The sequence below is a fragment of the Durio zibethinus genome, chromosome 26 (genome assembly GCF_047325235.1).
Source record: "Durio zibethinus cultivar Kanyao isolate XHJ-2024 chromosome 26, ASM4732523v1, whole genome shotgun sequence".
NCBI lineage: Eukaryota > Viridiplantae > Streptophyta > Magnoliopsida > Malvales > Malvaceae > Durio > Durio zibethinus.
In genome coordinates, this window is record NC_143187.1 from 17371418 (window position 1) to 17396688 (window position 25271).

The 25271-nt window shown below is 28.5% G+C and overlaps 1 protein-coding gene and 1 pseudogene across 2 annotated transcripts; one reads left to right on the forward strand and one right to left on the reverse strand.

Annotated features, from left to right (window-relative positions):
* The first annotated feature begins 3324 nt into the window (after window positions 1-3324).
* On the forward strand, window positions 3325-17297 carry LOC111275339 (zinc finger CCCH domain-containing protein 5-like; annotated as a pseudogene). Its single transcript, XR_016334026.1, has 9 exons — window positions 3325-3732; window positions 4176-4310; window positions 4419-4550; window positions 4732-4890; window positions 7380-7472; window positions 7808-7924; window positions 16370-16601; window positions 16687-16943; window positions 17133-17297. The product of XR_016334026.1 is annotated as a zinc finger CCCH domain-containing protein 5-like (transcript).
* Window positions 17298-21660: 4363 nt separating this feature from the next.
* On the reverse strand, window positions 21661-23164 carry LOC111274078 (putative methyltransferase At1g29790). The gene has a single exon (XM_022858733.2). The coding sequence runs from the start codon at window positions 23159-23161 to the stop codon at window positions 21794-21796; it is 1368 nt and encodes a 455-aa protein (XP_022714468.2). The 5' UTR covers window positions 23162-23164; the 3' UTR covers window positions 21661-21793.
* Between the last annotated feature and the right edge of the window lie 2107 nt (window positions 23165-25271).

Consider the following 25271-nt stretch of genomic DNA (forward strand, 5'->3'; position numbering starts at 1 on the left):
TATTAAACTTAGTTTCTTTTCAAAATTATATTTAAATATTTAAAACTCATAATATATCTAAATTTTGTATATATTAACTTGTCATTAAAAAATAAACTTTTTGTGAACAGTAAAAAATGGTCTTTTTTTGGATATTTTTGTTTACAATAATATTTATACACCTCTAAAGTTATATCAAATAAAAATAAATTATGACTTTCTTAAAAAAATAAAAATATATATTATTGAATGATAAATTAAACAATAAAAGAAGTATTAACATACTTTTTATTTTAGTAATTTTAACTAAATTATTATGCAAAATATGAAAAATATGTGAAAAAATAAAAATAAAATAAAAAATTATTTTTCATATGAATGAAACTGTAATAACAATAAAATATATCTTGAAAAAAAGTTACATTTGTAATAACAATAAAATATATCTTGAAAAAATTATTTTCATTAGAAAAAAAATTGTAATAACAATAAAATATACCTTAGAAAAAAGCTATGAAAAAAAAATTATGTATAACACATTATATTTGTAGTTTTAAATTTATAAAAAAAAATTTAGTGATAATTAGAATTAAATAGATCATTTTTAAATTAATTTTTTAAAATTTAAAATGGATATCATAAGTAATAAAGATAATATTAATTTTTTTACATTTATTTGAAATATAAATTTGATAATTAGAGTTCAAATCGATATAATTGTTTTGATAATCTTATTATTTAAAAATTTAAGATGAAAGTTTTTTGAATTTTTAAAATCTTACATAAAATTACTTGAATTTTTAATATTTTACGTAAATTTTTTAAAAAGATAATTTTTTTAATCAAGATAAAAATGATTATTGAAAAATTTGGATAAACTTAAGCTTTGTAATTTTTAAACATATTTAAAGATTTTGATAATTAAATAATTTTTAAATATGATTATTTAGAAAACAACTAAAATTATTTATTAAAAAATAAAATCCATATTTCATATTTTTTAATTTTAGAAAACATATCTCTAAATTGATTTGATTTTTAATTATAATTTGAATAATTTTGATATTTAAATAAATTTAAAATTATCTAATTTGTAATTAAAAGAAACTATCTTATTCTTTTAAAAAATTATCTTATGTGTCATTTAAGAAAGTTGTCAACATAAACACCTATATGATAAATTTGTTTATGTAAATTGTTATCTAATATATATTAAACTAGTTGTTTTTTTTTTATAGTACTATGCACAAAATTTTTTATTATATTTTTTATAATTTAAAATTTTAATTTATATTAATTTTATATTATATGTAGATAAATAAAAATATTCATAATCATCTATAATTTGCAGTAAAAAATTACAAAAATTGTGTATATAGAAATTATTATGAAAAAATCCAAATAAGCATTATGAAAAGTAAAATTACATACAAACCTAAATGAAAAAGTTAATCTCTAGCTCATAATTACATACACTCTTAAAAGTATATATTATTTTAGTCTGAAAACTAAGATTTATACATATGATATATCATGAAATACTTTTTCATATTTGATTTTGAAACTTTATCATGACCAAATTTTTGTGACAAATATCATAAAATAAAATATCGATTGTGAGAAAAAAATCATAAATATATATTTAATAATTATTTAATTTTAAAAAATTTTAAAGTTTTAAAAATATAGTTCATCCAAGTTTAATTTTAAATTAAGATAAATGAGGTTAGTATAATTTAAAATATAGAAATATGTGTAATTTTAAATTAAGATAAAATATCTCCTTTTTATTTTAAATCATAGAAAACTAAAGACAAAAAAGTTATTAAATAACAGTGATTCAATTATAAACTTTATTTATTTTAAATTTATATAAATATATAAATATTAATTTAAACAGTGTATGCTTTTTTATAATTACTAAGATCTAAGGATTTAATCTTTAAAATTTATTTGAAATTTGTATTTCATATAAATGAGTAAGAGTAAGATATGAGATATGTCTTTTCAAATTTAAATTAGGATAAATTTTATATACTTTGAAAGATTTTGATAAATATAAATTTTTAAATTTTTAAAAATTAAATAATTGATTGAAAAAATTATTTAAAACTATCTTACATGTCAATAATATAAGTTGTCCACTAAATATTCACGTAAATAAATTTTATTAAATTTTTATATATATTGTAATATAATATTATATATGATGCAGTTGACATAATTTTTAATGATAAATACAATTTCAGTTAAATCCAAACGTAACCTTTAAGTATGAGAAAATGGCTAAATTGGACAACTATGAAATATGGACACAATTGAACCCCTCGCATACCCGTATCATATTGAAAAAGAAAGATAATTCTCATTCAGATAATGACATCCTATATTCTTTTACTGTTCGTCTATTATCATTTTTTTTTTCAAAAGTAATTATTTTTCAAAAATTAGCCAAATATATATCATATATTCTTAAATGATGATTATAATATTATTTATTAGAATGTCCAACTGTATTCAGTTTTTTTTTTTAAATTGTTGTATGGCCATATTATACTCACGTTATCAATTTTTTTTTATCTTTCATAGCTGGACAATAATAATTAATAAATTTTTGTTTATCATTTTTAATGTTCTGACTTGTTCTCATGTTGTCTATAGAACACTTCCCTAAATGTTAGTTGATGAGTTTTGGTGTCTTTTCATAGATGAAGGCAATGTTTTTATGATAATTTAATTTGAGTTAGTCACTTAGATAAGGGATACTACTATATATAATTTCTATTAAGTGTTGATACTGATAGGAAGAATTTAAATTACGGTTATGATTTTGTTTTCCATTGCATTTTATTTATAGTGATTGTAGGTAAAATGAAAATGATCATGACCATTGCAATCATTGTAATCATTAAAATTATAATTTTGTTTTGTTCTTACTTTTCTTTATTTTCGTCAAAAAAATTTATAATATACAATTAATTAAAAAAGATGATATAATTAATCAAATAATTAAAAAAAAAACACACACACACACAATACTTCTAACAGAGTAGGAAAAGACAATAACACAAATAATAATCACAACATATTAAATTTAAATTTTTTAATTATAAATGAAATTAAGATGTTGATAATGATTTATTTTTATCTTTAATTATGTTATTATTTTTGAAATTTATTTTTATTAACACGAAGTCTAAAAATTTGAGTGAAATAATTTTTCTTTTATATATAAAAATATATAATAAAAACTAAATTAATGAAATAAATTAAAATGATTTATATATATTTATTCATTTATTTACGTCCCTCTTTTGAATATCTGCGAAACATAGGTACGAGCCTCTGTTAACACTAACAATGGAGGAAGCCGAAGCTGAAGCAGAAGAAATTTTAAAACAAGAGGAATGAGGAGGGAAAAGAGAGAATAATCCGATGGAGAAAAGCAGAAAAGAGAAGAGGAAAGAAATAAAGAAGATGAAGAGAAAGCAGTTGAGGAAGGAGGCAGTGGAGAAGGAGTGGGAGGCGGAAGAGGACAGGCTTAACGGCCACGAGGAGCAAAGGAGGATTGAGAGAGAGGAGGAGGAGGAGGAGGAGGAGGAGCGAAAGAGGAGAGAGTTAGCGTTGAAGGAGTTCGAAGAGAGGGAGAGAGCGTGGATTCACGCTATGGAGATAAAGAGGAAAGCCCTAGAAGATGAGGAAGAAGTGGAGAAGAAAAGGAATCATCTAAAGGAGGATGCCAACAGAGAACAGGTTTCTTTATTCTTCTTCTTCTTTTTAGTTTTATTATTTTTTATTAGATTTTGGTGTTGTTTGGTTTCTTCGAGAGAAAAGAGGAATGAAAGCAAAAAAAAGGAAACTTTTTAATTTTCAGTTAGACAAGGTTCTTTTTTGGTTTTGGTTTTTGTGAGTAATTGCTATTGCTGGTTTGTTTGTTTGGCTGTGTTTTATAGCTAAAAGAAGACTATGTGAAAAGAAGGAGTGAATATATGTATATATGTATTTATCATCCTTTCGGTGGGAGTTAATTTTCTATGCTTTGCTGCTTAGTTAATTATAATTACCTTCTTATAGTTACCGATTAATCGCAGTGAATTCTTTTTATTTCTTCAGAAATCTGGAACTGAAGGAATTTGGACGTGTTTATGTTTGTTCTTTTATAAATGGCTTGACTTACATTATTGTATGATGGCCAGGAAGAGATGGGTGATGATTGGGAATATGTAGAAGAAGGGCCAGCTGAAATTATCTGGCAAGGAAACGAGATCTTTGTCAGGAAGAAGAAAGTTATGGTTCCAAAAGGAGAAGCAAATGAAAAGAGTAAAGAAGAGGTAAAGCTATGAAAATCACCCATGATTTGGTTGTTTTATGCTCTGTTTACTCTTCTGGTTCTGGCAACAAATTTGGATGTTAAAGCTTTTTTTTTTTTTTTCCTACAGGATGCTGATAGGCCTACATCAAATCCTCTTCCTCCACAATCTGAGGCTTTTGCTGACTACCTCAATGCATCGTTGGCACAATAGGTCTTAGAGAGTGTTGCTAAAGAAGTACCTAACTTTGGAACAGAACAGGTCCGCCATTAATCTCTCTTGTATGCTAAATATAGTTGTCTTCATGTGAACTTTATCCTCATGCGGGTTGCTACAACACTTTATGTTCTCTGGATACACGCACTCTCTCTCTTATTTGGGGGGTGGTTCTTTTGTTAGTCAGGTATCATCATTCTAACCTCATGGTTGTAATTTTTAAAAGGATAAAGCTCACTGTCCTTTCCACTTGAAGACTGGAGCATGTCGTTTTGGTCAGTGTTGCAGTAGAGTTCATTTTTATCCTGATAAATCATGCACACTGCTGATCAAGAACATGTACAATGGTCCTGGCCTTGCGTGGGAGCAAGATGAGGGACTTGAGGTCTGAAAACGCTGCCTTCATGTGATCCTTGTGACTTGTGTCCTGATAATAATTCTGTCATTGGGAAACTACTTGCCATACTGTGCAATCAATTTATATATTTGTTCTTTGCCCAATGAAGCCTGAATTATTTGCAATACTTTCACAGCTGCAAAGATCTGAAGTTACATAAAAGGGCCTTCAAATTTTCCTTTTAAAATCAAGTATTGTCTTAATATATCATGCCATGTGTTAATGTTTTGAATTCATATAATCAAATTATTTTAGGTTTTTGTCTTTTCCATGCTTAAAATTGTATTACTGATGTGTCATAGTTTGAAACTGCATTTTTATTCAGATTTACTTTTAATTGCTATTTAGTTTCTTTAACTTAAATCAGAGATGCATGGAGTCACTTCAGTGGAGGTTCTTGGTTTTGGCATTGGTTGGTTGGTTGGTTGGAGTTAGAGCGATTAGCTAACCTGTACCTGTATCCTACTTGCTGTATATGAGAGAGAATATCTTGTACGTTTATCCTTTAATTTTAATCTGTTTGCCATACTACACTGCAACATTTTTACTTTTTTCCCATTTTTCATTTATCCCCTTTCTTGTTTCCTCTTGTCCTCTTTTGCCTTCTATCTACTATTAGAACAATCATTGTATCCATAATTTGAGCTCATGCTCTATTAGTCATCAAGTAAAGACATAGTATCTTTAATGACATTTCATCTATTGGCTATTCTTGTAGTGATCCATAAATATTATATAATTTAAGTTATTATTAGGAATAAATTTTCATGGTTACACAAATGCAATCGTTTGTTCCACTTATGGTTATTGCTCCTTGAAAACTAGTTTCAATTGGCAATGTCCTATGTAATTCATAGATGGTTTTTAGCAGCGAACATCACTTTCTCAAGTCTAAGAATGCATGGAACACCAGATTGTGTATAAGTGCAATCGACCTTCTCTTACATAAGATCTTTTTAATGAAGAGGAGAAAAATACTTAGTTTTAGTGTATGGAAGTAGTTTCTACCACCAAGTATTTGATGAAGTTCTTAAAATTTCTTTCTCTAATAATTGGTGGAAGGGGAATTTGACCTTGATACCACATTTTGTAGTTAGGGTGTAACTACTATCATATTATTGCCTTGGCCACAACTATTGTCGTTTCCAGATTGTTTTAGTATGGATCACAAGGAGAAGAAAAATTGTGATCATATTGCTCCTACTTGGTATATTCAAAGTGCCTTAGTTTGGCGTTCAAAAACATAGCCTCATTTATATAAATGTTAGGCTTCATAATTTGCTATTTTCTAGTAGTCTGGTGGATTCTGCAGTTGCTGATCATGCCGTAGACTTCATATATCTGTTTTGCAGTTGCTAATTTATCTTATGCCCCTCTGGTGATATATTATATGGCTTTTGTCATCAAGACAACATTAGTTGTTCCTGTCTTAACACCAATGCTTGTATTGGTGCATAATTAACTACCTTTGTGTACAAATAAAGTTCTACTGTCCTCAAGGGGAATTTGAGATTGCAACTGGAGCTATTAGGTTCAGATATTGGGGAGCAGGGGGAGGTTTGGTTTATGAGAGGGGGTGTTCCATATATACAAATAAATAATAAAGATAAAAAGAACAAAGGAAAATCAATACAATACTAGTTGGCCCTAGCTGTTTATATATATATATATATATTTTGTTTAATGAGCCTATCATTTGTCTTTTCTTTTTTGTCTGCATTGCTTTTCCTTGAAATAGGGATCATATTTATCAACTAGATTCATATCTCATGCTAAGTGTAGCTTTGTTTCAAAAACTTTTGAAACTTAAATGTTGTAAGAAAATCTAGCGGAACAATGCATGTTTAAGCATGCAATAATTGGCACAAAGAATTAGTTTTACATCTTTATCATATGAATTGGAAAAACTAATTCAAACACGGGAAAAATAGTAATGTAGTTATTTGGAATGAATTTGGTTTAAAAGATTAGTAATATTACATTTTTCAGTATATATTTGGATGGGGTTTTTGCTCACAGACTAAAGTTTTACTCTCTAATTAAATTTTGATATAGATAACTCATCTATCTGTATGTTGCGCATGCTCAATGCAGTTTGTGTGCCTCCTGACAACTAATTTATGCGTTATAACAGATAAATGTGTTTTCTATATGTTGCCACACACACACATACACTCATAGATATAAAATTTTCACGCATATAGAAGGATTATATAGAGCTAGATTGACTATTCCTTATTGACAGATTGAGCATAGTTATGTTATTGTATTATTCCATTTATTTATCTTTTTAAAATCTAATTAGTCTCAATGTGGCCATCCCTTAAGAATGACTTGTAAATGAATGCAGAATATTGTTAAATTTGATTTCTGTAGATATATGATTCATATGTTTTCTATCTTCTTTTGATCTTATTACTTGAAGATATCACTCTCTGCTAAAATCTCTTGGTTGATTTGTTGTCTTTATTTTTCAGTATACAGATGAAGAGATTGAACGGTGTTACGAAGAATTTTATGAGGATGTGCGCACTGAGTTCTTAAAATTTGGGGCAATTGTAAATTTCAAGGTTGCAATGCCCAGCTAATGCTGTTAATGACTTACTTTCGAACTGACATATAAAATGAAGTATTCTGCAGCTTGTTTTTCCTTTTTGAACGTTTTGTTATTGGGTATTTTTCCAGGGATTTTGTTTAAAAAGAACAGTCAAAGTGTAACTAAAGCTGATAAATGTTTTTCCTTTCTTTTCCTAATTGAAATTAATGACCTTTAGTTAGTTGTCAAGATGATCAAAGTTTTGTATGCTTGTTAGTTCTTCTCTTCTCTATGTTTGGGCCTGGAGTTTCTTTTACTTTCTATTTACTCTTCTTTCTTTTTAGGTTACCAATTGTGAGTCTTTGTCAGGTTTGTAGAAACGGTTCATTCCACTTGAGGGGAAATGTGTACGTGCATTATAAGTGGTTGGAATCAGCTGTCATTGCTTATCACTCAATCAATGGGCGATACTTTGCTGGCAAACAGGTAGTTCATTCCCTCTAGATTTAATTAAGTGCCATTACCACTAGGATTTACCAAAGAAAACTGAAATTTTAGTTCATTTTCAGGTGTTTTGTTAATAAAAAATTGAATGTATGAACAGAAGTAATTTAGATACCACTTTTGGTTACTTTTGCCTTATGGCTTTCACTTCTAGAAGCAAAAAGGAAAAATGCTTTTAGATACAAAAGCAAACATTGTATCTGAAGAATTAAAATTTATAAAAGCAGTTTTTTGGAAAACAAATTTGTGTTTTTACTGATATATAGAATAATATGTGGGATTTGGTGTTGATTTTTAATTTGTTGTGATTATCTATTCTACCCTTGCTTTGGCTTTATAGTATTTTCTTAGAAAGCAAATAGCAAAAAGCAAGTAGTAAAACCAATAACCAAACAAAGCCTTAGCACCGGTACTAATTATATGCTTATTTTCTGTTTTATAAAATTTAAAACTTACTGTTTTTAAGTCCAAATAGGTTGGCCTAAAAAATACCAACTTAAACGCCCAAAACAGTTCAAAAGCTGAACCATAGGCTCAATTCGACCTTTGAAAATATTTGATTTAGTTTTAAGTTTTATATCTAAAGTAACATGTCAGTTAGATTCATTTTTTTTTTTTTTGAAAACTAAAACTGAACTAAATACACTCTATTTGCCACTAAAAATATGAACTTTTAACCTTAATTCTTTGCAAAATAGGGTTGTGTGTTCTGTAGTCTTTTGGCTGCTTGCGGAGCTATAATCCTCTCCATGTCTCATCTTCTTATTTTTGAATATGACAAAATGTCTGTATGTCTGCATGAGTTGTTGCCTGTTGTTTTGATGTGAGTATAGGTATATCGGACAAGCGCACCTCCTAGTCTTAAGTCTAACCTAGCAACCTGGGCTAATAAGCTTAAAATACATGTAGGTCAAATTTGTTTTGACCTCTAGAATTGGTGATAATGGCTTGTTTGACTTTCAAATTTAGCTGAGATATAAATTGTTTACTCTGATACATCCTGTATTCTTATATTGCTTGCATTTTTTTTTTCTACTTCATGTTATTAGTTCATAAACAAGAGCAGGTCCTTAATTGAGAAATAGTGAACCACTGCTTGTAGAGACTTCTATCTCAAGAAAATATCAAAATCAATTATATTTGGATTGGACATATAGATATAGATAAGATAGATGCAGAATTATTGCCAAAGGAGCAACTAGGCTGGAAATTTGTGGGCACCTTTTTCTACCAAGCAAGAAAATAGGTGTTAGGAGAGGCAGAAATCTGTTACTCAAATTATGTATAAGTTGGATAATCTATTAGAGATAGATTATTAGAGATAGATTAGTGTTACTGCAATTTTTCTTTTTCTATAATGGACACTGATGGTAAAATGAAAAAGGTGAAATGACTTTCTCTTTAAGTAGTGGTTACTACATTTATGGCTCTCGTTTTTAATTCATGAATCAATTTTGAATGGAAGTTTTATTTTGGGTAAAATATAATATAGGCCCTTATTTCGATGGAAAGGCCACATAGATTAACTCTGTTAACCTTTTTTGCTAGTTGAGAAAGAAGTTGTCATGTGGCATAGATGGCATGGAATAAATTTTGCATTTGAGCGTTTGTGAAAAAAGCAAAAGAAAAAAGAAATTTCTTGTATTTATTTGGCACATTTCTATTAATGTCATGTGATAATTTATTCCATGTCATCACTGCCACATAACAATTTTATGTCAATTGGCAAAAAGGTTTAGGGGTGTTAATCGACGTGACATTTCCATCCAAATAAGGCTTAATTGTATATATATATATATATATATATATATATATATTAGTTAAGGGGTTCAATATATTAGAATAAAAGGATAGGGGCTATAGGAGCTTAGATGATAAATTTAATTAAGTACAAGGGCTTTTTTTTTTTTTTTTTTTAAATTTCCATTTTTGGTTGACTTACTTTAATAGTGGCATTTGATAGATGTTTGTTCTATTAGAAAATTTTTGTTGCATTTATTTTGCATACTTATTCTCTTGCATACATGATATGGAACACGGAACAAACAATTTTTTACAAAGATCATAACCAAGTATTATTTTTCTATCAACCTCCAAATTTTAGATCACCATACATGCCATTTTCTTTGAAGATTCAACTAGAATTCTCTCAGTTTGCTTAAGATCTAAATGAATGGACTTCTATGAGTTACTCTCAAATAGTTTTTTCAACAAAGGAATCGCTAAAAAAAACAAAACTCTCTTATCCGGAGATTAAAAACTTTTATAACTTTAGATTTGAACCACGAGTTTATAATTTGCTAAACAATATTTGAAAATCTCATCTTTTAGAAAATAAATCTAGCTTTCGAAAAAAGATGACCAAATTAGCTAAATTTTTAGTCAAACAGGTTGATGAAATTCAAAAGTTTAAAGAAATAGTTTTTCAAAGCTTTTTTTCCACTAATCTGTTAAAACAACAAGATAATGATTTCTTTGTTTTAGAAGAAAATCAGTATAGTGTCCAAGAAATAAATAATTTTTTGAATTTATGTGAATATTTTGAAAATTATAATTTTCTTCAGCTAAACAAGCTCAAGAGAATTTTTTTTGTTCAAAAATGTTACAGTCTTCTTAACAAAGGAACTGTTTCAACAAATAAATTCTTCTATTACTCAGACAACAGAAAAATTGTTGATTGAAAAATTTTCAGAACATTATTTTTCTACTTATATTTTTATTACAGAAATTGGTAATTTTATTCCAAAAATTAAATTTCGCCTTAACCATGAATCCTTTGATATAACCAGTATCGAATTAGGAATAGTTGATCAAATTTTGGTCCAAAACTTTTCTTTTGACCTTACAAAAAATTTTTCAACCTTTATTAAGCATCAATTTTACCAAATCGTAAAATGTGATAAACATTTTTACTATATATATTTCACCATAATTAGCCTTTTTGAAGTTTTTCAACGAAAACGATTTTTTCAACCTTATCAAATATGAAAAATTGAACGGGGAATTGCAGGAGCTTTTTTTGACCTTCCTATAGATGCTAAAAATCATTTTGATGATTTAAACAAAATTATATTTAAATATACCAACCCTTCTTAATACCAATTTCACATATGAATCTCTATGATGGAAAAAACAAAACACTTGTTCTATCTAGCTACCACTACAAAGTTTTCCAAAATATCTACAAAAATTGATGGACGAAAAATAATAGTAAGATACTATTATTCTTGCCATGATGACTTACAAATAGAAAGTGAACCAGAGGCAATCTAACTTTTGGAAAGACTTTTCAAAATGGAAGAGATTGATCATCCTACCGATAGATTATACCAATATCAAAAAGGATGACAAATTTAGAATAATTTCATAACAGTTTTATCACGTTCACACCTACCCTGGATGAAGATGGTGTTGAATTTCAAAATCTGGATAATGCAATGGAAGGATAAATCTAACTCAGAATATCTTGTAAAAATTCTAAGCAAGAATTAGCTGATCCAAGCTACTGACACAAAAAGATAAAGATGTTTAAACCCAAAGACCAGCTGTACTGTAGCAGTTACTATTCTCGACAAAAGTCCTGTAGCAATCATTGTAATAGAAAGAAGACAGAGACCTGTCATCGAAACCATTGTAGCAAGTCATTGTAGTAGTACTGTAGATAAAATTTTACTGTATATTGTAGCGATAATTGTATATAGTTACTGTTCATATTTTTGTTTATTTAAGCTTTCATTGTAATCAGCTAGGGGGATGAGGCCTTTCAATTATTTCTTTTTACTTCTTCTTTCTCTATCTTCTCTTTTGCTATCTTCATCTTCTCTCTTGTTTACTATCCTTCACTTAATGTAAAATAACATAAATTATATATTTCTTTCCTTTTTAAAACTTTTATACATAGATCATTTTCGCATTTTTTTTGTAAATGGTATCAAGCTCTAAGTTTGTAAAAAGGTTTGTAATATTTTTTAAGTTCAGCTTATATATCTATCTTGTAATTTTATTTTTATCTAAGCAGATTTTTTGCTTTAAAGACACATTTTTAATGTTTTTCACTGACATCTGTTTCTAATATTAGTAGATCTCTCCATTTAGGTAGATAAACTTTAGAAATATTAGTTAGTTCTGATTCTATTTGTTTAATAATATAAGAGTCTGTTGTTGTCCAGACAAAATCATTATCTTTGCGTAATTTACGCAAAAAAAGACTTTTTTTTTAAAAAGATTTTTAAAAAACTATCTGTCATAATTTAATATATTTAGAAATTGTTGAAGTTGTTTAATATTATCTAGTTCTTTTGAAAATTTCTTGATCTTCGAGATGATATGATCTTGTAATATTAATTCATTAACAGATAGATTAAGACTAAGAAATTTAATTTTTGTTTTTTCAAGTTTAACCTTTTTAGAACTTAAAATAATATCATATAAAATAAAATTTTGAGCAATAATATTCAGGTGTTTTTTATGCTCATCTAATGTAGAAGAAAAAACAAGTATATCATCAATATACACAGTAAAATTGTTTATGTTTGCTGAAAATAATATCCATCCAATGTTGAAAAATTTATAGTGCATTGCATAGATCAAAATGCATAACAGTCCATTGGTAATGGCTTGTTGGTGCACTAAAAGCAGTTAAAAGTTTAGATTCAGGTTTAAGCATAATTTGTCAAAAATTAGACTTACAGTCAAATTTTAAAAAATATTTAGCATTTTTTGTTAAATTTATCGAGACATCTTTTCGAGGAATAAAATAGCCATCAAAGATAAGATTTTGATTTAATCTCTTATAATTGATAACCATCAGTATCAAATTAGGAATAGTTGGTCAAATCCTGGTCCAAAACTTTTCTTTGAAACTTATCAAAAATATTTGAACTTTTATTAAGTATCAATTTTATTAAACCGTAAAATATGCTAAACATTTCTACTATATACATTTCACCATAACTAACCTTCTTAGAGTTTTTCAACGAGAAATATTTTTTCAACCTTATCAAATATGAGAAATTGAACGGGTAATTTCAGGAGCCTTTCTTGATCCTCATACAGAAGCTCAAAATCATTCTGATGATTTAAACAAAATCATAATCTTCGAGAAGATATGATCCTTTAATGTTAATCCATTAGCAGATAGATTAAGATCGATAAATTCAATTTTTATTTTTTCAAGTTTAACCTTTTTTAGACTTAAAATAATATCATGTAAAATAAATTATTGAGCAATAATATTAAGGTGTTTTTTGTGCTCATCTAATGTAGAAAAAAAAAATATATATCATTAATATATACACAGCAAAATTATTTATGTTTGTTGAAAATAGTATCCATCCAACGCTAAAAAATTTGTGGTGCATTGCATAGACCAAAAGGTATAACAGTCCATTGGTAATGGTCTGTTGGTGCACTAAAAGCAGTTAAAGGTTTAGAATCAGGTTTAAGCATAATCTGTCAAAAACCAGACTTATAGTTAAATTTTAAAAAATATTTAGCATTTTTTGCTAAATTTATCAAGACATCTTTTCGAGGAATAAAATAGCAATCAATGATAAGATTTTGATTTAATCTTTTATAATTGATAATCATGCAGGGTTTACCTTGTTTTATCTCTGAATGATTTCTTACCATGAATGTTGAGCTTGAATATAGACTGGTAGTTGGTTATATCAGACCTTTTTCTAGTAATTATGAGATTTGTATCTCAAATTCGTTTATATCCTGTTTGGTATAGATCATGGGCTTTACTCGTATTATCTCTTTTGGATTGTGAAGAGTGAGTTCACAGTATCTTGGACTTCTTTGCCAAAGCTTTAATGATTGTTCATTAAAGTTTTCCTGCAAAATCTTATAAAACCAATGTTTTTCATTGGTTGCTTTTATAGCATTTGTTAGTTTTTTTGGTTAAAAGTTTTTGTCACAAATATGCTTATGTTCTTGTAATAAAGGAATTTTAATTGATGTTTTATCAATTGTAAGAGTGACATGAATATTTGATATAGAAAATGGAACATAAGTTCGTTAAAAAATAATAATATATCTCCATGCATGTTAGGAAAACATAATATTTTTAGTATTATGAATCTAACATTGTTGAGATAAACAGGAATATTTTTCACTTTATAATCAACAATAGTTTCCTTAGCATCAATACATATTATGATGATAGGATGCTTCATTGGTTGCCATTTATTTATGGGTAAAGCATTGTTGCGACAGCTTGAAATTGTTACTCCAGTGTCGAGAAGTATATGTAGATTATACAGTTTTATAGTGTTGAAATCGAAAGTCACATTTCACAAAAGTATAATATCTATCTTTGTTAGAAAATAATATTGTGTCAGGTGCAGATAATCTAAAATTATTTATAAAATGTCGCATTTTTATCTTTTCTTGTCTAGGTGTTTTAGATGAAGAAGTATGTGAGTTTAAAATAGAATTAACAAAATGATAATGGAATTGATTATCACTTGTACTTTGTTGAGATGGATTATCACCTGCAAAAATATGAATGTGATTATTACCTGTATGGCTTATACTATTTACGTTTTGAAGATTTATTGCACTGTTTGCACTATAAAATTTTGAAAAAAAACTTTTGTGAGGAGTATAAAAAGGTTGATTGCTAGTTATACTCTCAATTTCATCATTTTTTTTATAATAAAAAACATTTGTTAGGGGTAGAACTAGATTTGGATTAAAATTGGTTGAAGCATTTGGATTTTTAAAATAAAGATTTTTTTCTGATGAGAAAAATTTTAAACTTGGTACTTTCTGTTTTTCAGAAGTATTATTTGAAATATCTTCGAGACACAATCTTTGTGGGATAAATAAGTTTTCGAGTTTGATCAATTTTGATTTGATTTTAGAATCAAAATTATTTGGTTCAAAAAGTTCAATAATGTTAGAGTCTATCGGTTTGATAGAAGTATTTGTAGTATTTATAAACTCAGAAATTACAAACCAATTGATTGAAAGATCATGTGATTTTTCTTCAATATCAGATTTTGTTATCTTGATACGAAGATATAAATATTTTTCAATGTTTTCATCAAAAATTAAAAAAAAATTTTACATTGATTTTTATTCTATTTAATGATTCAAGAAAGGGTCAATCTTTTTTTTTATTATTAATATTTACCTTTCTCTTTACCTTAAAATTAAAAGTTAATTAAAATTTCCTTCTCCTTCCATTTTGCCTATATATATTCACTATATTATGACTTTATGAGACATTTTAATTGATTGAAAGCTCATGAAACTTTGGCTGGCATTAAGCATTTGATCATCATTTGTTTGTGGCCTAAAAATGGGCTCTTGTTCTCATTTTTTAGTAAGGATAAGTATACTAATCCAAGCTTTGCAATAACTTCAACATCTAACCAAAGAATAGTAATATACATGAGTTGAGTGCCACACCAAAAGCTTCTTTATTGTCGGTTTTTTTATACCAATTAAAAGCCTAATAATTTTTTTAAATTAATTAAAATATTATTTATAGCAATATTTATTTTTATTAAATGTAATAGTTGACCATCGATGTTTTAAATTTTAATGCATTAAAAAATAAATTAATATAATAGCCTTAAGTTAGCAAAATATTTAATTCAATATAAAAGAAAAGAGAAGTATAATTCTTGTGATTATATCGTATTTATTTTATATAAAAAAATTATTGTGTTATAAGTTGTGTTCGTGCATATAATATGAAATAATTTTTAAATTTTTTTTTAAAACTTTAAATTATATTATTTTTAAAATTTTAAATTATTTTTATATTATATTATCAGTATTTAAAATTATTTTAATAATATAATTTAATGTAAAAAAAAAGAACAATAATTGAACATACTGTTACACTAGTATTAAATTAAATTTCTAGTATATTAAATAGACAATTGACATGGGTGTCTCTTTTCAGTAACCATTAGGCAAACAGACAGGAGCCAACTGGCTGCAGAATTTTTTGGCCTGGTGCCATGTTCTCCATTTCCACATATGTTGCTTTCCAGTTTAAAGGGATAGTCTCCTTGGCCCCAGTTGATTTTTCTTTTTTCTTTCTCTTTTTCTTTTCCATTTTCCTTTCCTGAATTTTACCAAGTATAAATAAATATAGTTATAGTACTGGTTATTAAATGTCCATGTCAATTGTCTTGTCAAAATAAAAAAGAAAAATTAATTTCTCCGGGTGCTTTGCAACTCATAAATTTTTTAGAATAGAATGGTTTCAAAATATGATACAAAAATGTTTGAAACGTAAAAAAATGAATCTCAAAAGCCAACGTTTCCTTGTTTGTCTGCTCTCCAGTCACGTTAACTAATTACCAAAAAAACAGCATTTCTATTTTGTTTCTTTATATACTTAGATTCTTCCTTTGCTTTCCTCTCCTTTTCTTCTCAAACTTCGCTACCGTCTTTGAATTGAAGTCATTTGTATTGGCGGTGAAAGAGATGCTTTCAATGGCAAACAAGAAATCTATTGGTGGCGGTGAAAGCAGTGTGAATCCAAAGGAATGGGAAGTTAGGCCAGGAGGAATGTTGGTTCAAAAGCGGGATTCAAGTTCCATTCAAACTTCTTTTTCAATTCCCACCATTAGAGTCAGAGTAAAATATGGCTCAACTTATCATGATATTTGTATCAGTTCTCAAGCAAGCTTTGGTAATTGTAGTTCTTTTTTATTTCCAACTGACTTGCAGCATTCAGGAAATGATTTTTTTTTTTTTTTTTGGTTTGCACTTTGCAGGGGACTTAAAGAAAATGCTGGCAGATCATACTGGATTGCATCCCCTGGATCAGAAGCTGACATACAAAAACAAGGAGAGAGATTCAAAGGCATATTTAGATGTTGCAGGAGTGAAAGATGGATCCAAAATTTTGTTAGTTGAAGACATTGCAAGCAAAGAGAGACGTTGTCTTGAGATGCTAAAAAATGCTAAGATGGAAAAGTCTTCCAAATCCTTATCACAAATAGGCTTGGAAGTTGAAAAATTTGCTGACCAGGTAAATTTCTCTCTAAAACATCATATGGTTAAGGAGGCCTTAACCTCGGAATAAGGGTTTCAGGTGCTAGGATTTAAATTCCAAATAGGTTAAATTTAAGGGTTGTTGCATAAACCAATTAAGCTAATCTCGGATTCTATAGGTTCAGATTTTGTTAATGAACAATATTGTTTCATTGCAACTGGTTAGGTTAAAGCCTTGGAGGCAACAGTTTCTAGAGGCCATGAAGTTCAGCAGATGGATGTGGATAATTTGACTGGATTCTTGATGACAAGTTTAGTTAGATTGGATGAACTGGCTGTCAAGGGAGATTTGAAATTGCAAAAGAAAATACTGGTATTTTGGCATTTGTGATTAGCTCATTACCTTTGAAGTTCATTAATTTCAGTTCCATTAATCTTTTTTTCTATTTCAAAAATCTTTCTTGAAGGAAAAGAAAGTGCAAAAGCACATTGAAACTCTTGATGCCATGAAGTTGCAGAACAAAACGCCAAGAAGCAATGGAGACAAAATCCAAGTGAAGCAACATGAGCATTCAATGGAGAAAGGGCCTATAGCAACACAAAAGGAGCAAATGCAGGAGAAGCAGAAGAGTTTGACAGATCAAATGCCGACCATGCGGCAAAAACAAAGGCAATCTGAGCCAGTTGTCTTCACAACAAAATGGGAAACTTTTGACTAATAAGTCTTTGAACTAATTCAGATTTCTTCTGCATCCCCCATTGGTGGCAGCAAAATTCCAATTTCAATGCTGAGATGAAATGGGGATTCGTTGGATAAATTCATACAATGGAGACTATACATATAGCTAGAATCAAAGCTAGAACCGCTTCACAATGTTGGTTTAATTGCATCTTCCATTTTCTTGTCCCTGTGGGGGAATTGATTCATTGCAAATTGTATATAGAAAAATGGGAAGAGACAGTTGGTTTTTAGGTTGTTTTATCAATATGTTATTGAGATTTTAGATATCAAGGTGTAGTTACAACTTTAGGGGGAGTAGTGGATGGAGATTAAAGGCTTTGTTAAAGTAGCTGTTAAATGTTTTCTCTCCCTTTTGGGAGGATTGGGACCACAAAGGCAATTGATCCATCTTTATGTTCATTAGTAATTAATTATGAAATGAGTGATCTTTTCTGGCACGGGACCATCAGGCCTATCAATTCAATCTTTTTAATTATGTTTAGGTAGTTTGTTCTACATGCATCATATGATCAACGAACAAGTTTATTACTTGGGTCACCAAGAACCTTTGTTTCTTGTGAGGCTTCAAGTACACTAGGTAATTTTAAACATTATATTATAATACAATATAAAAATAATATGAAAGTACATATAAAAATAATATGATTTAAAATTTTAATAAAAATTACATGAGTTTAGAAAAATAAAAAATATATTTTGTGTTTGGTGTGCTGACATAGATAATTTTTTGTGTTTTACATTTGTTTAATATAATATGAGTACTATACAAATATTTAATATAACATGAATACTATACAAATATATGAATCGATAGATAGGAAAACAGAGAAATACTAGGAAGAGCAGACCATAAGGAAACTATAAGTACTAAACGTACCAGAATCATTGAAAGTTAGGTTTGACTTTGGAGGGCAAGGCATGGTGATTTGTGGGCACAATGATTTGGAAGTTAACATGTTCTCCTAACACTTAAATATAACTTAAAAAAAAGTCTTATTTATGCACAATTGCACTTAAAAATGAAATTGTAGTTGAGCTTTGACAGATTCTGCATAACTCATATTGGCCAGACTTGTATTTGGTAAGGCAATTCTGCATCTAAACACAAAGAAGAAAACAGATAGGTTGCCAACAGTAACGTAGTATGTTGGCAAAGTGTTGAACTCTTAAATTCTAGTTACATATATAAAGAAAAAAGAAAGTAGATTAGATGTCTTGATTGCTAGTGGCCAGACAAGAAATCCTTGTAAGATTATGAAGTTGCATGTCATTCTGTGTCAAGTATCAAATATGGAGATCCTTAACCTCAAAAATGTCACAATGCACATTTTAGGTTCTCATAAAAGAGGCAAAAGGTGTGATCTTTTGGACATTGCTTTTCATTGGAGCAAGCAAATTGAGGGTAGATAATAGAATGGAGAAGCAAACCCGTATACGTTTTTTTTTTTTTTTTTTTGTTAATTTTAAATCGTATATTTTTTATATCATGTCTAAAATTCTCATATAATAATTAAGATGAACCAATAAGGAATCGAATGAGTTCTGCATATATTAGCTTTGGGGTAGATGTCTGCCCTAAAGATTTAAGTTCTCAAGAAAAAAATGTCAGATGCTTCTTATCTTCAACACAAATAGTTCACCGGGAAGGTGGACTGTCACACTCAAGTAAATTTAGCTACATCTTCCACTTGCAGTGCTGCTTTGAATTTTTGATACTGACAAGCTACCTCTGCTTTTTCACACGTAGAAATTAAAATTAAAATACACAATTATAAATTCGGTAATTAATTCGGATGGTTCGTACAATTACTTTTAAAATGAAGCATTCAACAAGTTTAAAACACCGAAATGTGCTAAGAAAAAAATTTTACAGAGAGGGAATGCAGGTCAATATGGTGAACTTATAAAAAAAGGAATGAAGGAAATATGATTGTAAATGGACTAAGTTTTGGCCCCAAAAAAATGTTTGCAGGGTAATGTTTTTCTCAACCGAATGGAGCTTTTTGAGAGTGGATATTTTGATTAGTTTCCTGCTGAAAGGTTTGGTCAGTGATGAGCTTGTATTGCCATCAAGCAGCCGAATAACAGGAGTGGGACAAGTAACACATTAATGGACGAAAAGAGATGCTCAAATTTTGCACAACTAGGCAACTTTTATTTATTTATTTTTTTTTTTTTGAATTTAGTGGTAAGGGATTTTTAGGTCTTGTCTAGTATATTCCCTTTCTGAGTTTATCCAAGTAAGCTTATTTATATGGATCTTAATAAATTTATGTGAAATTAACCTCTCAATGGATTCAAATTCAAGTAACAAAGAAAAGAAGACATTTTTTTTTTGTCATTTAAGCCAAATATCCGTTTGTCATCTAAGCAAATTATAAGTACTTTTTCTAGTGAATTTTTGTTATTATTATCATGAAAGACAATTTAGGAAAGCCAGAGAACATAAGGAATTACATTTCCAAATGAACATAAATTTGATTGAGATATATATCATTTCTCTGCAACAAAAAAGTATAAAAGCATTGGAACACAAGGTTCTCAAAAACCTTAGATGCATGCAATTTTTGGTGATTAGCTTTGGAGTAAAGACACGAGAATGGGGCCACTGTTTTTTCCTTTTCTCCCTCTCATTCCCTTTCCTTGTTGGCAATTTCAGTTGATCACTTGTGGGTTCGCCTCCGCTTGACAGGACAGAAATTCATTTCCATAGTTTTCTATAGCATTAGGAATCAAACATTTCGGACCAACAAAAATTTTACACAACCTTTAACTTATCAGGAAGGTGAAATGTCAGTCTCCATAGCATTTGTTCTAGCTTTTCCATGTTTGGATGTCCAAAATTTAAACTGAAAGTGACATTTTATCCCATGAGATGAGATATGGCATAAAATTTGTGAGGATGTTGCAGTTGCACTAGTCCATTTCTGATAGAACCATGAAAATAAGTGGAGTTCACAATAATGTTATGGGTTAAGACTCAAGCTCTAACTTGTGCGGCTCTTGAACTTTTGTCTTGATTTCATCTTATCGTTAGTTCATGTCTATGTGATGCAAGATTCATTTGAGCTTGAATTCGTGCTCAGGTCATGACACTATCAACTACAAAATTTTTTAAACTATATTGAACAACTCAATCATATAGGACCTAGAAACCGAAAAAACTTAGAAAAGGCATGCTTATTGACAATTGTTTCTTTTCTTTTTTTTTGTTATTGTTGTTATTGTTGTCCTCGTCGTCGTCGTTGTTGAAGGAAAATTGTTATCTATTGGACCTTAAAAGACATTTTCAACAATGGGTTTTTCGCTTGAACTTTATATGCAAATGTTAACGAGTGTATATAAGCACTTGCTAAAGAGATAGATATAAAAAATTCTTGTAATTTATTAATTAGTTTTTAAATTTTGACAAGAATAAATGTATAAATAAAAAAATAGATCTTAAATTAGCAAAATTTTAATTACCTTTTTAATTTGAAAAAAAAAAAAGAAACTTATTACTTTTTAAACAAAAAATTATGTATCAATCAATTAAGTCAAATGTTCGAATATAAATTTTAACTAATTACAAGTGTTACACATTAATCAGATCCAACTAATATTACATTTATCATCTAATCTTAGTCCTAAAATGCTTTAGTATATTATTATTACATAAAGTTTGGTCAATAGTTAATTCCTACTAATAAAAATTTAAAAACCATTAAAATTTTAAACCATGCTAGCTTAATTAGCTGATTAGCCTAGTTTAGAAAGACACTTCACCTATAATTTTTTTATTATAATTTTATAATTAACAAATCACAATAAAAATTTTTGTGAGAATTTACTACTTAAAAGTATTGGTATTATATAATTTTTTTATGAATTTTACATAATATTAAATTATAATAAATAATTATATTATAATAATTGTAGGTCATATGTATCCGAATTGAGAGTGTATTATTACGGATCCTATTATAACAAAAATTTTCAAGTGAAAATCTGTATGTCCTTTCGCTTCCCAAAATAAAAAATCATGTTACATTATTTAGATATTCTTTATCATTCCAATTTCTCCAGGAAAATCATTTGTGAAAAACAAAGAAGGAAAATATGCATAACAAACCATTTTGGTCTAGGAAAAAAAAAAAAAAGAACTCTTAGGTCATTGGTTTTTCCAACAGCGCAGAGAAGTACCACTCATTCTTGTTTGATCCACGATCAAGCTTCTTTCCAAAATTCCACCTTAGTTTCTTAAACCCAATCCTTCCCAACATGGGAGCATACGTTTGATTGAGCTGCGACCCCTGGCAGAAGAAATGGTCGAGCCAGAAGAGTCCCCCTGGCCTCAATACTCTGTAGATATCATAGAAGGTGAGCTCCAACGTGGCATCAGGGATCCAGTTGCTCAAAACATGCATTGAATGCACAATATCCAGTGTGTTCTCAAAGAACGGAAGCCTCTGCGAAATGCTAACATGTATTGGGATCAGCCCCCTGGATGCAATAAAACTATTGAAGGGGCCATCAAGATTCATTGAACTAGTGATGATGGTGATGTTTCGCTCTCTCATCCTCGCAGCAAAAGTGCCACTCCCACCTCCTATGTCAAGTCCGATTCGGATAGTCCCAGCTGGTTTTGTTTGGAGAACTTGATCGATTCCATAATCTAGTCCTCTATCGTAGAGCCATCTTCTTTTTTCTCTGCCTTGCAAGTCGAAGCAGTCCTTGCAATCGAAGTACCCTGGAAAGTTTTTGCGGTCAATGAGGCACTGGTAGCTTTTGCAAGTGTAAGGATCCCAAATAATGCTGGAATCCGGTGGAATTGCCCAAAGGCTGTCAGGAAATGGTGTTGGCTCCACATAACCAACGGGGAATTTGGGATGGCATCTGCGGCGAGGGAGTGGTTCACACCCTTTGAGAATAAGCTTTTGAGCTAAATCATCATCAACAGGACATTCGCCACCAATGGCATATGTCATGTACTGAGCCAGCTCCTCATGAAACCTCAAGCAGCCTGCTCCAATAGGCGGATATATCTCATCAGATCCCATCCTTGGCGAGTACCCTAATGGGAGTTTGTGAGGCAGAAATGCAAGCTTGAGTTCATCAGACGAAGCGGCAGCAATCCCAAAAACATCATTATTAATAGACTTCACAGCTTGATCAGTTTCTTTCTCGACTGAAGGCTTTCGTTCACGGGTTAGCTCAATAAGGAGGGCCTGCACAAGCAAGTTGGTTGAGTTGATCTTATGGTGCAAATCAGCAATAAGAGAGAAACTGGCAAAGAGTTGGGCCTTGGTAGAGTTGAGCTCATGCAAGAGATGAGATGTCGAGTCGTGATCAAGGACAAGAGGAATCATCAGGCGGTTGTTGCGCGATGACAAGCTGAAAGGACCAGAAAAGATGAAGATAGTGAGAAGGTTGGTAAGTATGAGAAGCATAAGCATTTTGAGCTTGTAGCTGCCGTGAAGCATTACAGTAGGCACATGCTTTCTTGGGTTGTCTTCACGTTCTTCACTTCCCATGCCTCTTCCTGATCTGTAAGTTTGATTTTTGCAGAGTAATGAGATGAGGAAAGCAAGAGAATTGAGGGAAGAACATGATATAAAAGTATAGAATACTTACTAAATGCATGATATCAGGCAGGCAGAATTAGTATCACGTTCTAACGGAACTTCGTTCATTGTAATTCGGCGATAGAGACTCTTAAAACCAAAAAACAATGGTGACTTCTATTATTAGTCTAGTAGATGAGGTCTAGAGGTGCGTTTTAAAACTTTAATACTAATTATACTTTTAATTTAATATCATCTAAATCTAATATGAAGAGCATGAAAATATATATATATATATATATATATATATATATATATACACTTTCTCTTCTTTCTAAGCACATTAAATGAATGATATATTAAAAAATATACTTGACTTAACCGTAAAGAGAAAGTTCTAAAACTATGTGATTCTAAGTTTAAATTTTACTTTATCTGAATTTAATTTAATTTTATATTAAATTTATCTTGCTATATTTTAGTTTAGTGGTTAACTAATTAATTTATTTATTTAATGATATAATATTTAATTATAATTATAACTTGTACTTATAATTTTATATAAAAAAAATTAAAAGATGCAATCTTTTACTTCCTTTGACAAGTGACAAATCATGTAACCGCATCTCAATAATAAATTAGCTAAAATAGCAAAAAGCTTTTAAGTTATTTTATTTTTTTAAAATAAAATTTATATTTTTGTTATATATAAATAAATCCTTATTTTTTTATTTACATTCAAATAAATTTATATTTCAAATAAAAAATGAATTATCACTATTTTTTGGATTAATTAGCATGTTATTGAAATTGACACTTAGAGATTACAAGTTCGAAAGAAATTAGATGCGTAAATTTTTTTCAGTAAAGTATGTAGTAAGGTAGGAGAGATTTAAAAATATTTTAGAAATTTTTTTAAAAAATAAAAAATATATTTAAATACAAATAAAAAGTTAAAACTTATTTTGATTCAAATTAAAAATTAAAGATTTATTTAAACTCAAATTAAAGATTAATAATTAAATGAGTATAAAAAAAAATAAAAATTTAGAGATTTTTTTTGTTATTTTAACGTAACTAAGTTTCTCCTCCATTATTCATAAAAAATCATCTTAGAATGTGTTTGGTTCATGAAAATCTACAAATTTTTTCTTAAAATTTTGACGATGGGTATTTATTTACTACGTTTGATTCAAAATAATTTGATTATAAAAAAAAAGTCAGATTTTTAATGATACATAAAATCTCGAAATCAAAGACTCATTTTTCATTGTGATATTTTAGGATTCCAAAGCAAATATTGCCTATTTCTAAATTTTACTTGAATAAAAAATGTCATATATCCGTTACATTTTTTAAAAGTACGTTTGAAACTCAATTTTAATTTTTTTATAAAAACTTTTACCTTATTTTTAATTTAATTTTAATATATGACCATTACAATGTCTATAGGAAGAAATGACTTAATTAATATCAATTAAAGATGCCTTAATTGATATCAATTAAAAAGAATCAATTTAGAGATTTTTTTTTTCTATAAACGCTTTAATTAATATTAATTAAAACATTTCTTTTTACAAACCTCTTATTTGATATTTTTCAAAATTTTTACAAAAATATCCAATAAAGCATTTCTTTAAACAAACGTATCATTTTACTCATTCAAATAAGATGTTTTTCTTTACAAACATCTTATTTGATAAATGATCTTTCAAAATCTTTACAAAGGTAAATAAAACGTTTTTTTGAACAAATGTCTTATTTAATACTTTTTAAACATATTTATAACAGTAAATAAGATGTTTAGCTCTTCTAAACTGTTATAATTGATTTTATTTTTCTTTTATTACAACAATTATAGCTTGATGTCTAATTAAACACCATAATTGGGTATAATTAATTAAAAAAATTAAAATTTTTCTTTTCTTTTACAACTAAAAGTATCATTTGTCATTTAGATTTTTTTATTAAAATAAAATCAAAAGTTATCTATAGTTTGTTTAGGAAATTATAATAATTATATACGAATTAGTAAATCAAAATTATCCTCAACCAAACAAGTGAATTTAATTATTAGATA